Below are 13878 nucleotides of genomic sequence, written 5' to 3'. Positions count from 1 at the left end.
TGCTCCTCTTCCTTGTTTTTGCGGGCCGTTTGCGGGGTTTTTCTTTTTTCTCTTTCTTTATGTGCTCCTTTGTCTTTCGCTCGCTGAGGTTTTCTTTGTTTGGCGCCTTGTGTTCCTGGTCGTGTTTTCTCTGCTCCTTCTGTTTCGGGAGTCTCTTCTCTTGTGGCTTTTCTGGCTGATGGTTCTTTTCTGTGGGTGCGGCCTTGCTTTCCGTTTTTTTGTTGTTTTTTGGGCCCTTTTCCGGCCTGGCCTTGCCCGGCTGTTCTTATCCCGTTTCGTCTCTGTGGTGTTTTGTGTTCGGCGGCGTGCGCGGCGGTGTTCCTTCTTGTTTTGGTGGAGTGTGCCGAGCTGCGTTTGGTCTGCTTTTTGGTGGGGCTGCTAGGCTTCGGGCGGGCGTTCCACTTTTTTTTTTTTCCGCGTCGGCTCGTTTTGCTTTTTTGTCGCGCCTTTGTTTTGTGTCCCTTGGTTGCCTTTCCGCTTTTCCTGTTCGGCCTTCCTCCGCCCCCTCCCTCCATGGCGTCCCTGGCTGGGTGTGGGCTTGTGCTTGCTGTTTCGTGGCGGCCGGGCTGTCGGTAGCCATCTGTTGCCCTTGTATTTCTTCTGCGGTGTTTGCCGTGGGTCTGTTTGCTTTCTGTTCAGTTGCCTTTTTCCTCTGTGCCTTTTCTGTTCGGTCCGGGCGTGTCCGGGTGATGGCGGCTTCCTGTGCCTTCCCTGCTGTGGGGTGGGTCCTCTCGGGCTGCTCCGGGGGTTCGGGGGCCCCCCTGGTGGACGTGCCCCACAGCCCGTGTTCTTCGTATGTTGTCTCTGTAGCCGTTGTAACGGAGGCCTCAATTCTTCTGAATGAGTCAGGGGAATGTGATATAATAAATATAAGTATCATTATAATCTCTATAATTAATCGATATTTATAATATAATAATATGTTTCATTATAATCTCTATAATAAATGATATATATAATATGTATTCATTATAATCCTCTTAATAATGATATATAATATATAATATGTTTCCATTATATCTCATAATAAATGAACATAACTTAATAATATGTTTATCATTATAATTTCTCTTTATATAAGAATGTGGTCTGTCGCACTGAGTCGTGGTGGAGTCCAACCACCACTGGAAGCGTCCACTAACCTCACTCCACCGTTCTTTCTGACCTTTTGCTTTTGTGTGGTTTTAGGATTTCCTGCCGCTGCACAGTTCCAATCCTCCGACCTCTGGGGCTTTATTTTTATGCTCGTTGACCTTTGACCCCCGTGCGCTTTATTTAGTCGTAAACCAGTCTGGGAAACTGACGGGGATTTTCCCCAACTTGTTGCATGTACATTTGGTGTGTCTCTGTGTGTTATGGGGGAAATCAGCACGGCACATTTTGCACTTTTCTGTCAGTTCAAAGTTGGATACTCCTCGTGAGATAATCTACCTCTGAAACTATTAACATTTGATTTTATGTTATTATTATTCTACAGTTTATTTAATAAGAAGACAGATCCAGTGAACCAATAGACAGGCTATCTGATGCTAGTATCATGGTGATTTATAAGTGGATGCTAATTCACAGTCATCCGTCACTAGAAAGCCTTTTATGAAAAATCTTCACAGCTTGAGTCAACAATCAATTATCTTTCTACGCTCTGATTGCGTTGTTTTCATTCATTAGCAGCACGAGGAGGAAACCTGATGTGTTCACAGATTATCTTGTCTCTACTGTTCAGGATAAAGTGAAGAGTTTCATTAAATATCTTACAAAAAATTAACATCATAAAAATGACTACTGGCAGCTTTATAAATTATTAAATATTAATAAAAAATTACAAAATTATCCTGTGAATTACATCTAAATGTAAAATAATGTCAAAACTCTGTACTGTAAATAATCATAAAATTACTTGATATATTTAAAGAAAAATTTTAAAAGATTTAAAAGATTAAAACAAATTTACATAATCTTATAATTTTTTGCAGATATTATTTAATAGATTAACGTTAAATTCAAGTTTAATACTGTTAACATTTCTATTAATTATGTAAAATCAGTGGACATAATGAACCAGTAAAAAAGTATAGTTGCTGTAATTCTTAATGATTAGTTTAGTTAACTGACAGATATGTTGTATAATGATGGGAAGTTGACCATAAATGTTTGTTTACGTGTATAAGCATTGGTTAAACTCCATAATACAGGTTTTTATCCAGGTGTAAACAGCAATAATTACTGTCATTTCACAGATAATGACTTTTATTACAGTTCTATAACTTTAACATTCACATTAAAATAATAAACAATCATTTTTTCTGTTATACTTGGTATTCTATTCGTTTGCCCAGCGCTGTGATTATTAATACTAAAGTTCTTTACATTAACACAGAATTGTCTCATATATTGAATTTGCTTCTGAACTGTGAAGAAAATTCCAGGAGAACTGATTATAATCATTGATTTAATAAACGATGATTTGATCTCTGTTAACAAAATACATTTCTGTCTGTTCATCATTGCTGTGGGAGCCAGGAGCGACCGTCGCCCCCCCCTACAGGCAGAGTGAGACTGGCTCCAGGTCAGCAGCTGGAGTCGAAGTGGATGCTGCTCTGCGAGAAGATTCCTTATTAGTGCTCATTTACAGCTTTTTTACCTTGAGCTTGTAACATGGTTGAAGTGTCCCTCCACCTCTACAGCTGGATGGTTGACGGTCTCATTTAAAGTCATGATGATGGACATTTTTGGGCTTTCATCATCTGGAGAAAACATTAGTTGGGAATAACTACAGAACCTCATTAGAAATCTATCTGACACATTTAACCTGCAAGTTTCCTGTGATTTGAAATGCCACCTGGTCATATTGTGATTTCAATAATACAAAGTAAAAGTGCTCTTTATGCAGAATGACTCATTACATTTTTTATATATGGATGTAATAATAAATCATAATGTAATAATATATAATAGTTAATAATAAATCATAATGTAATAATATATAATAATATATATTTAAATCATAATGTAATAATATATCATAATGTAATCATATATAATAATGTAATAATAAATCATAATGTAATGATATATAATAATGTAATAATATATAATAATGTAATAATATATAATAATGTAGTAATATAATATAATGTATAATATATAATAATGTAGTAATATATAATAATGTAATAATAAATCTAATGTAATATATATAATAATGTAATATAAATCATAATGTAATGATAATATAATAATGTAATAATAAATCATAATGTAATAATATATAATAATGTAGTAATATATAATAATGTAATAATATATAATAATGTAGTAATATATAATAATGTATAATAAATCATAATGTAATAATATATATAATGTAGTAATATATAATAATGTAATAATAAATCATAATGGTAATAATATATAATAATGTAATAATAAATTATAACACTCTGGTTAATGTGCAATACTCTTTTTAAGGATTCAGTTATTAATAATGTATTCATTATTCATAACCCTTTATCTGTCATATACTGCAGCATACATACACATACATCTATATATTGTCATATATTTGATTATAATGAACATACTTTAGACTCTTATTATATTTCTGTGTTGTATATAGTTGTTAGATAATGTAATATAATACATATTTTAACGTTATTATAATTTACCTTGTAATGTAACCAACTGTAATGAATGTAGTGAAATAAAGTATAAGCAGTATAAAATGTAAATGTAAAGACTTTATGCAAATGAGCTCATGACGTCGACCAATAGGAGTCGTTTTCGAGTCTGACCGGAAACGGAAGTGCGCTGTTGTTGTTGTTAGAGGAGGAGGAGGGTTAGTGTTAGTGCTCCGACAGAAACAGCAGAGTGAGCAGATGGAGTACCAGCTGATAATGGCGGTGTCCGGGTTCCCCAGTCTGTACGACTCCACCTGTGTGACGTACCGGGACCTGAACATCCGGAGCGACTCCTGGAGGCGGGTCGCCCACATCGTCGGTGTCCCCGGTGAGAGCCTCCGGGCGGAAACACTGCGGAGCACATCCACCGTGGATCGTTAGACCCTTTATTGATTCATTGATTTATTTCAACCGTTTATCAACAAAACATCAAAACAATACGAGTCCGTCGGTCAATGTCTTCCGACTACCTGTGTCTCTCAAACAGACGCACATTGGTTCCTACTGAAACCTTTGAAAACGGCTCGATGTGAGTTAAATTAATGAAGATCATCATTAAAACTTAAAATAACTTTATTATAACGATTAAATCAACAATTTCCTTCTTGAGAAGATCAAAACAATACAGGTCCGTCTCTCAATACCTTCCGACTATCCTTTTATCTCAACCCGCCGCACATTGGTTCCTACTGAAGGGCTGAAATCAGGATTCATTAACTAGTTTAATCAAACGTTACTCAGACAGGAGCAGATAGCAGGGTGGAAGAAGTACTCGGATACTTTACTGGAGTAAAAGCAGCGTTAAAAGCACAAAAGTAGTTCCAGTCAAGATCAAGATCTGATCTTTTTTCCCAGTGGAGTCTAAACTTTAAAAAAGACAATTTCTTTTAGTTTTTCTTCACAGAAATGAACAAAAAGCTGACATAAAGACCTATTGTGTTTATTTTTTAGTTTTTTTGCACCCCTTAAACACAAGAAGGTCTCAAACCCCCCTGTGAAGCTTTGGCGACCCCTAGTGGTCCAGACCCCCAGGTTGGGAACCACTGCTATAGAGGAATCAGTATTAAACTGAGGCTGTTTCATAACCAGTAAAAACCTTCTTGTAGAACATTTAAGGACTGAATGTACTTATTAAACCCCCCCCCCCACCACCACCACTGGATGTGACGCTCACAGTGTTGTAGATGACATCGATCTCCAGGTAGATGACTCCTTTGGTTGGACCGGTCAGCTCTTTATTCTTCAGCACGTAGCTCTTCTGCTCGCCGTTACGGATCTGACACAAAGACACAGTCAGAGTCCAACTTACTGCCTATATGTTACCTATGTCCTGTATTTATGTGCTACTGATGTCTTTGTTTAAATATTTTAAAATGAATTTGATGATTTAAAGGAGCAATACTCTGTTTACACCCTTTAAACGCCAGTATCTGGATATCTTTGTACTCTTTAGCTTTGTAGTTTCTTTCTGGTCGCACTCACATGTAATAAAGGAAGAGCCACTTTCCCCAGGAAGTCTGCACTCCTGTCCCTGTCCTCGTCAAACACTGTCACCTCCAACACCGAGTGAATGTCTTTCACATTACTGAGGAGAGAGAGGAGGGAGGGAGGAGAGGAGGGATGACGGTGAGCACTGACAGTATACAGTGAGTCTTCAACCTGCATTCTGTGTAAAGGCCAGCTGGGGGCATCGTCTGTATGTATGTATATTAGTGATGCACTGGTATCACTTTATTTAGACCAAATATAAATAGTAACTAGTAATGTAAGTACTTATATTTGGGTACTTACTGATACACTTCCCACTCTTCTTAAGAAATCATTTTCCAGGACCTTTCCAGGTCTCTTTTTTGACAACATAGAACAGCACTTGCTCACAAACGCTCATATGATTTACCGATAGGCCTCGTAGGTGATTGGACACTTAGTGTTTTGTGGCTGATCTCAGTAAACTGACTACAGTTTACTACAGTTTTGCTTGAATTCTTCTGCGTCAAATCAAGTAGAATTTACTTTATTTTACAGAACATTCATCCTCTATAAGAGCGGTGTCTGCTGTAGTGCAAAAATATAAATATAATAAAATAAATATAAATATTTCCGTATTTATTGTGACTTCATATGAAGAGATAGTTTAAACTGCTATGAAAAAATAATAATCTTTTGGGCCAGATTATAATATATTTGTGACATCCTGTAACGGAGCGGAGGAGAGTTGATGGAGGGTGTCTCAGTGTTATCTTTAGGTGGCCAATCTGAGTGAGGGATAAGGTCATTATCTGGTCATTTTAATCAATTTCCAGGTGTTTCCATGACTAGAAAACTAGTCTCTAAACTTCCACGTTTTCCAGGCTATGTGGGAAAGTACTGAATACTATATGAATATATATATGAATACAAATACTAGTTTTATTTTCATCATATGTTCCTCAGTTTCTGATTGTTAATGTTGTAAAAGCTGCTTAAAATATCTCCAAACTGCTGACGTTGCTCCTCAACTAACGAGAAGTTACGTAACATGAGCACAGTACTGATAGTGGTATCATTGCAGCCCCCTAAGAGTATACCAGTACAATGAAAGGTAACCAGGGTGATAAATGTACACAGAGTGATCAACAAAGCGATATGAAGTAGAGATAAACAAACACTCACAAGGTGAAGACTTTGTTCCACTCTGGATTGAGGTTCTTGTAAACAGTGTGTGTCTGTAGTCTGTCGTTATTCAGCTCCAACACACAGAACGGATCACTCTTACCTGGAAAACATGAGTGACACTTAACATTACTCTCAGAATGAGATACAGTAAGTATAAAGAACATTAGAGGAGTATAAAGTACATTAGAGAAGTATAAAGTACATTAAAGGAGTATAAAGTACATTAAAGGAGTATAAAGTACAGTACAGGAGGTATGAGCACTGTGAGGATTGTATTTTGATTACCAGTTACGTCTGCAGCCATGAGTCCTTCGGCTCTCATCACCTTCACCTGCACGATGCCCACGTCTCTGAAGTTAGAGAAGGACTTCAACAAACTCTGGATAAGGAAAACAGAAAGATGTTATTCATGCCGCAGTGTTTTGTTCCATGTGACTAACTCTTCCCTGTGTGGTCCCCTGTGTGAGACCCCGCCTGGCTCACTTCCTGGCTCCCGAAACTTGTTAAAAACCCTCTTTGATCAGCTGGAAAATGCTTCGCTGTAAAGCTGGAAACAGTTTTCTGAGCTCATTAAGTTTTTAGACGTATGTGGTTCTAATAGGGTGGTTAAAAAATACAGCAACATACACATAATGCAGCAGTTATTAATCCAAAAACAGTTTATATAATAGCAAAACAATGTTGCTTTTACTATTCATACTTTATGTGAATTTTGCTGATAATATTGAAATACTTTTACTTAAATGTTCCATATGTAAGATTCAGTATCATTTAACAGTCTGCAGTTCACTGAGCGCTTACGTATCGTTTGAGTATCTCCCTGCGCTCCTGCGGGTCGTCCAGCGGTGTGACGGACAGGTCGGCGATGGAGACAGCAGCAGAGGCCGTCAGCGTGACCAGCAGAACCACGTAGCCCCGGGACTCCTCCAGCGGCAGCTCAAGGTGATGAGTTTGCTCTTTAGCCAGAGTGGAAAGATCTAGCTGGCATCTGGAAGACGAACACAGGACGTAAATTCAGCTCATCAACCACATGTGTACAGTAGTGGAGTGTAACTAGTTACTAAAGTACAAGTCTGAGGTACTTTACTTAGTGACAGCTTTAGTTAAAAAAACATTCAAATGTAAAAGCTAGTCGACAGAAAATTAATTGTTCTGTTTTCATTCTTTTTTGATCAACATTTTTCATGCATCCCCATTTATATCAACAAATATAAATTAAATATGAGTAACACTGCTCTGTATAACAGAACAAAGTTCAAACTAACAAAAAACTGAATATTATAACCTCATAAAATAGGTGTTAATGTAGGACTGCATTCGTTTTAACAATTACATTTTAAGTATCTTGAAATGATTCATATGCCTAAAATCTGTACAACCTCAGCTAAAAGGTTATATAAGTCAATAAACCATGATAATTGCTTTTAGAGGGTTAAATATATATTTATATATTTGTCCACTGTGTTTTCTCTGCCTGTCTTACACTGTGTGTCGTGGATTGCTGTAAATTATTTAATACGTGACTGAGTGAGTGCTCATTTGACATTATATACGAAACCAAACCAAACCGCAGTGACTGGTTTAAACTCTTCATTAACCAAGTTTCACCTGTCGTCCCTTGTGACTAACCCGAAAGGGAAAACACATCTGAGAGTGAAACATACAGATGTTCGCTGAAAGGTTTCAGTATGAGAAATGAATCATAAGATGGCCTCCACAGTGTTCTCCACCACCAACATCTAAACACAGAACGAGAGAATATATTTTGAAAGAACACTGTTCATCCCTCTGGTAGAGTCAGTAATCTATAACAAGGAGCTCTGAAGCTGGAGGTTCATGGTGGAATGACACCACACTCACACATGTTAGGGTTCTACTTCATTTCATTACCTACATCATTGTTACACATAATAGTGCTTAATGTAGAATGAGGTTCTACGTTCTTTAGAAAGTTCTTGTGATCAATGAAAAGGTTTTAGAGGTCCTGTAGTATGCCCTAGGGGTTACTGATGAGGTTCTACATCCTTTAGGAGATCCTTGTGGTAACTGAAAATGTTCTAGAGGTCCTTCAGAATGTCTTAGTGGTCACTGATGAGGTTCTGGTGATCATTGAGGGGGTTCAAGTGGTCCTTCAGGAGGTCCTTGTGGCCACTGAGGAGGTTCTAAATCCTTTAGGAGACCATTGGGGTCACTGAAAAGGTTCTACAATTCATTTACAAGATCCTAATAATCATTGAGGATGTTCTGGTGGTCCTTCAGGAGGTCATAGTGGTCATGAAGAAGGTTTTATGTCCTATAAGAGAGTCTAGTGGTTACTGAGGAGGTTCTACATTCTGAATCCTCATTCAGTGGTTTTAGTGGTTATTGAACATTGAACAATGTGTAGTTCCTCTAAGATCATAAGGTCATTTAAAAAGTTTGAGAAGATCTTTAGGATATTAAATGAGTACTTTAGAAAGTGATGGTCATTGAGGACAGTAAATTGTTATTTAAATGGTTCCTAATGGTCATTGAGGAAGTTCTAGTGAACACAGAACACAATTTATGTTTGGTTTAACAACTCTTATTATTTTACTAATGAGACAATCTGACCGTCCAATGAAGTCGTCCCTCCTCCCAGTGTCTCTGTCCCACACTGTGATCTCCAACACTCCTCCTGTCTCTTCGTACAGATGAAGGTCAAACTGTTCCCTCCACTGTGGATTCAGGGTCTTTGGCACTGTCTGCTCACACAAAAACAAATGAGAAACATGCTCTTAATTTGAAGGAGAACAAGTTACATCTTCAAACATGAGCGTCTCTCCTGAGGAAACCAGAGATAAAGAGTAACTGAATACATTTACTGAAGTAATGTTGTTGAGTACTTTACTTCTACTACCATACTCAAGTATTTCCATCATCAACTCTGCTACAATTCAGAGGAAAATATTGTACTTTTTACTCTATTACATGTGTTTGATAACTTGAATTACTCTGCAGATTCTGATTATTACAAAACACAATCAACAAATACATTCTAATTAATCAATACACCTTTATTGATCCCCTGGGGGTTATTCACAAGCTACCCAGCGTTACACAAAGTAACATATGTAAAATATCTAGATTTCAAGATAAATTAAAATTAGACACATTAATGCATCAATAATTAAGAAGAAGAAGAAGAAGATATACTTTATTAATCCCCTAGGGGAAATTGTTCTTTTCACTCTTTTTTTATACACAACACACACTGGCCTGAAATACACTACTTCATGCACATGTGGACATGCAAAGGGGAGAGATGGTGGAGTGATGGGGCTGCCGCGTTACCAGGGCCTCATGAGCAGGTTTGGGGTTAGGTTGCCTTGCTCAAGGCACCTCGGCAGTGCACAGGAGGTGAAACTGGCACCTCCTCCAGCTACCAGTCCACACTATTATTATATATATAATTATATATTTTTTGGATATTCTATCAGTCCTTTAAGAGTTTTAGTGAGCATTATAGCGTTCTACAGTTCCTTCAAAAAGTTCTAGTGGTCATTGAGAAGGTTCTAGAGGTCCTTTAGTTTGCCCTTAGGGTTATTCAGAAGGTTCTTCATCCTTTAGGGGATCCTTGTGATCACTGAGGAGGTTCTACACCCATAGGTCATTCAGGAGGCAATAGTGGGCACTGAGGAAGTAATGGAGTTGTCTTAAGAGGTCCTAGTTATCATTGACAAGGTTCTACATCCTTTGGGAGGTTCTAGTGGTCACTGTGGAGGTTCTAGTGGTTCTTTGATATGCCCTAGGGGCTTATTGAAGAGGTTCTACGTCATTTGGGAGATCCTTGTGACCATTGAAGAGGTTCTACGTCTTTTAGAAGGTTCTTGTGGTTATTGAAAAGATTCAAGAGGTCCTTCACAACATCTTAGTAATCATTAAAGAGGTTCTACAGTTCCTTTATGAGATCTTAGTAATCATTGAGGATGTTCTACATCCTTTGGGAGGTTCTAGGGGTTATTGAGGAGGTTCTATATCATTTAAGAGATCCTTGTGATGACTGAAAAGTTCTACGTCCTTTAGAAGGTTCTCGAAAGATTTTATAGTCCTTCAGGAGGCTGTAGTGGTCACTGAGAAGGACACTTGGTACTTTAGGATATTCTCTGAGTCCTTAAGGAGAATAACGTGATATATTTACATGTTAATTAAAAATGTCGATGCTAACATTCAGTAACATATTGAGTATTTCTACACTGTGGTATATTTTACTTGAGTACTTCCTCCACCACTACTGACCGGAACCAGAACCGAGGTCAGCGTTAGCCTACCTTGCTCCTGTACTTCTGGGGTCCCAGTCTGAACTTGACGTATGGGTCGCTCAGACCGTTGGGGTCCATGGGAATCAGGTTCCGGCCTTCGATCAGCGCGATGCTGACGATCCCTCTCCAGAGCTGGGATTTCCGATGCAGCTCTGAGAGACGCACTGACTGCTGCTGCTGGTCCATACACACAGATACAAACACTGAACATTATGTGTCAAATGTGAGGAAGAAGACGAACAGCATGCAGGGCCCTGCTCTTCGTATGTTAGCTTGATTTAGATGTCTAGAATTGGACCTGAGCCCAGATTTCACTGCTTCAAATCTGTCTTAAACTATCGATCTGGAACTGTTGTCAGATTGGAGTTGAATGGATCCTTTCTTTGGAGCCATGTTGAGAAATTATATAATCATATTTTCAGATGAAATTGCTGATGTTGAAAGATGTTGGAAGAACTGAACGGGATAAATGAGATGATAAAGGAACAATGGGACAACTTCAGTGGATACAGAGTTTGATGGTTTTGTACAGCAGCTCTATAATTGTATAATTATACATCATTGTATCCAAATATCTGATGTTTTTATGTTAGTGTCTGTTGGTTTCCTGCATGTTCTTTGTTTCTATTGTTGCTGGATATTCTGAAGCACTAATTGTGTAACTTAAAATCCACGCCTATAGATGATAAGATAGTCGGGGTGTGAACTGCTGTTCTCACCACAAATAATTTTCCCCCATTAAACTGACATTAACATTAATTTAGCCCTTAAATAACAGTTAAAATCAAGTAGAATTTATTTTATTCCACAGAAAATTAATATTCTCACATATCAGCCTATTAAAATAAGAGGTAGAAAGTCTTTGTTGTACATATAATTAACAATAGTAACCACAACAAATGTGAATGTGATCATTAATAACAGACTGTACATGTGACCGTCTACAGCTGTTTTTTCCACTGCAAGTGGTGTGAACGGCTGTAGACTGGGGTTTTAATTGAAGGTTCACGGTAGTTAATTCCAGGATATTTGGTCAAAATTAGTCTCTAAATGTCCAGGGGAACCCTGCAGATTCTCTCCAATACACAGCCATATCAAAGAGCTGGGACTGAACAAAAATAGATACAAAACAAACAAAATAACATAGAAATGACTGCAATTATGACTGTATTTGAGTCATTTGAGCTAGACTTTTCCTTTAAGATAACTTCAGTTGAAAAGAACAAATCAACTTTTAGAAGAACAGGGCCAGTGGATGGAAAGGAGCTACAGCAACAATCAACATCTAAGGAGCTCCAAACACAACGTGTGCAACGTCTGTTTGACGCCATAAAAAATATCTGAGATGAACATGAACAAAAAGAGACAGAGAGGTGATCAGTGTGAAGGTTTTAGTGACAGTTAATGGAAAGCGGCACAAACACACAATGATGATGATGATGATGTTTTTTTTTACCTTAGTGGATCGTTTCCAGGACCTCCTGAGCAGCATAGTCTGAATATCACATTAAAATACATTAATTCAGCTGCAGGGTGGGAAAAGACTAATGGTTTAACTGGCTGCAAACAAAAAACAACCTTAAATACAGAATACAATGCACAGCAGGAGTACTGCAGCCACTAGGAGGCGCTATAGGACGGCTTTATTTCTAACTACAAGCAGCTAAAACAAGTGATGGAGGGGAGGCGTACGGCTTAACTTCAGTTCAGCTCCATTAATAAAAAGAGAGAAACACTCCACCGGTGCTGAATATTCATCGTCACGACCTCACGGGCTCATTAGCTTTGATCCATCTGAGCTCTTCAGTGTCGTCGCTCTCCTGAATCTGCTTTCTGTTGCTGTTTGCTGACTCATTTCACATCTTTAATCCTCTTTTCTCTTTCTCTGTGTCTTCCTCTCTGACTGCAGCCTATAATTCATTTATGTGCTGAATAAAACATGAACGAGACAGACTGTGGTTCATATCTTAGTGCTGAGGACAACTTCAGAGTCCCTCTTCTGACAGATACTGATCAGGGATATATATATATAAGCCCCACCCCTTTTTGCTCTGTGCTCCAATCACAGTTGAGCAAGCCTCGGTCAACTTCCTCCCTTCCCATACTGAGATATGCTACATGCTAAGATAATCTATGTTGAAAAGACAACCACAGATAAAAGAGAACTAATAACCTAGTTAATCTACATCAGACAGTAAAATTGTGTTCACACATACTCTCTCAAAACTTTAACGTGGTAAATTCAAACCACATAAATTCAGATAATTTTCTAAGTAAAATGCGTAAATGCAATCAATTCAATGGTACTTAAAATTCAATATTAAAGGATATAAAGTCTGAATATCTCTGCCGGTGAGTTTCTGAATGTCTGGAGTTCCCCTTTAAGTATTCAGTAGTTTTCACAATTAGTTATTCACAGTTGCTTCTGATCGATGCCACGTTGACGTCAGTGGTGAGGAGACTCTTTATCATATTTCATGTTTATTTCAAGACCTGCTGAGAGACGATGAAGCCAAAACAGAACTGAAACCAACAACAGCTAAAAGACTAACTATTATATAATATTATTGATCCTCACTGGACGAAGAGGTGGAGGGGAATGGGTCTATCGGGGGAGAAGCTAGAGTCTGATCACCGCTACACTCACTTTGTTCACGTACGGCTTCCACCGATACGCCTTAACCTCCCTCCGCTGCAGGAAACAGCACAAACACTCATCATTACCGACGAAAACTAAAGTAGAACTCACAGAGAAAGAGTTCGTGTTCTCACATGTGTGTTTGTAATCTGGTAGAGCTGAAATAATTAGTTTGTTAATGGATTAGTAAAGAGATTCCCAACCTTTTGTCTACCTGTGACCCTCAGTGACTGGTTGCATTCACTGCGTCTATTTTATAGGCAGTTTCTGTACTTTTTAACTAACCCTAACTACAACCATAACTAAATTCTAAAATTACACTAAACAACTAAATGTAAAAACTACTACATTGCAAATCTGTAATTATTTTTTGCATTTACTGTTAAATTCAAGTTTAATACTGTTAATCCATTTCTAAAATTATGTAAAATCAGTGACTATTAATTATTAGTTAAACATAAGTATTTGTTGTGTAATTTTACATGGATTTGTTTGCTAATTGACAGATATTTTGCATAACTCTGGAAGTTTTCACAACAGAAACATTGAAATACAGTTTATCAGTGTATAAGCATTGGTAAACTGTCAAAATACAGTTTTTATTAGTGAAAACAGCAATAATTACTGT

General features: G+C 37.8%; 1 protein-coding gene across 2 annotated transcripts in view; it reads right to left on the bottom strand.

Annotated features, from left to right (window-relative positions):
• The window catches only part of mctp1b (multiple C2 domains, transmembrane 1b), a gene marked incomplete at its 5' end in the record, with an annotated part of 19050 nt that overhangs the window by 3931 nt on the left and 1241 nt on the right, over positions 1-13878 (bottom strand). The window contains 8 exon segments of one of the 2 annotated variants that reach the window (XM_035668589.1): positions 4852-4953; positions 5160-5262; positions 6330-6432; positions 6618-6711; positions 7134-7320; positions 8925-9055; positions 10622-10786; positions 12069-12107. In XM_035668589.1, coding sequence (XP_035524482.1) covers positions 4852-4953; positions 5160-5262; positions 6330-6432; positions 6618-6711; positions 7134-7320; positions 8925-9055; positions 10622-10786; positions 12069-12107 — 924 coding nt within the window. 2 annotated transcript variants of the gene reach the window in all.

Source organism: Morone saxatilis, unplaced genomic scaffold (assembly GCF_004916995.1).
Source record: "Morone saxatilis isolate NCDOM2014 unplaced genomic scaffold, NCSU_SB_2.0 Contig21, whole genome shotgun sequence".
NCBI lineage: Eukaryota > Metazoa > Chordata > Actinopteri > Moronidae > Morone > Morone saxatilis.
The sequence above is the reverse complement of the archived record's forward strand: the minus strand, read 5'-3'. Positions and strand labels throughout refer to the sequence as shown.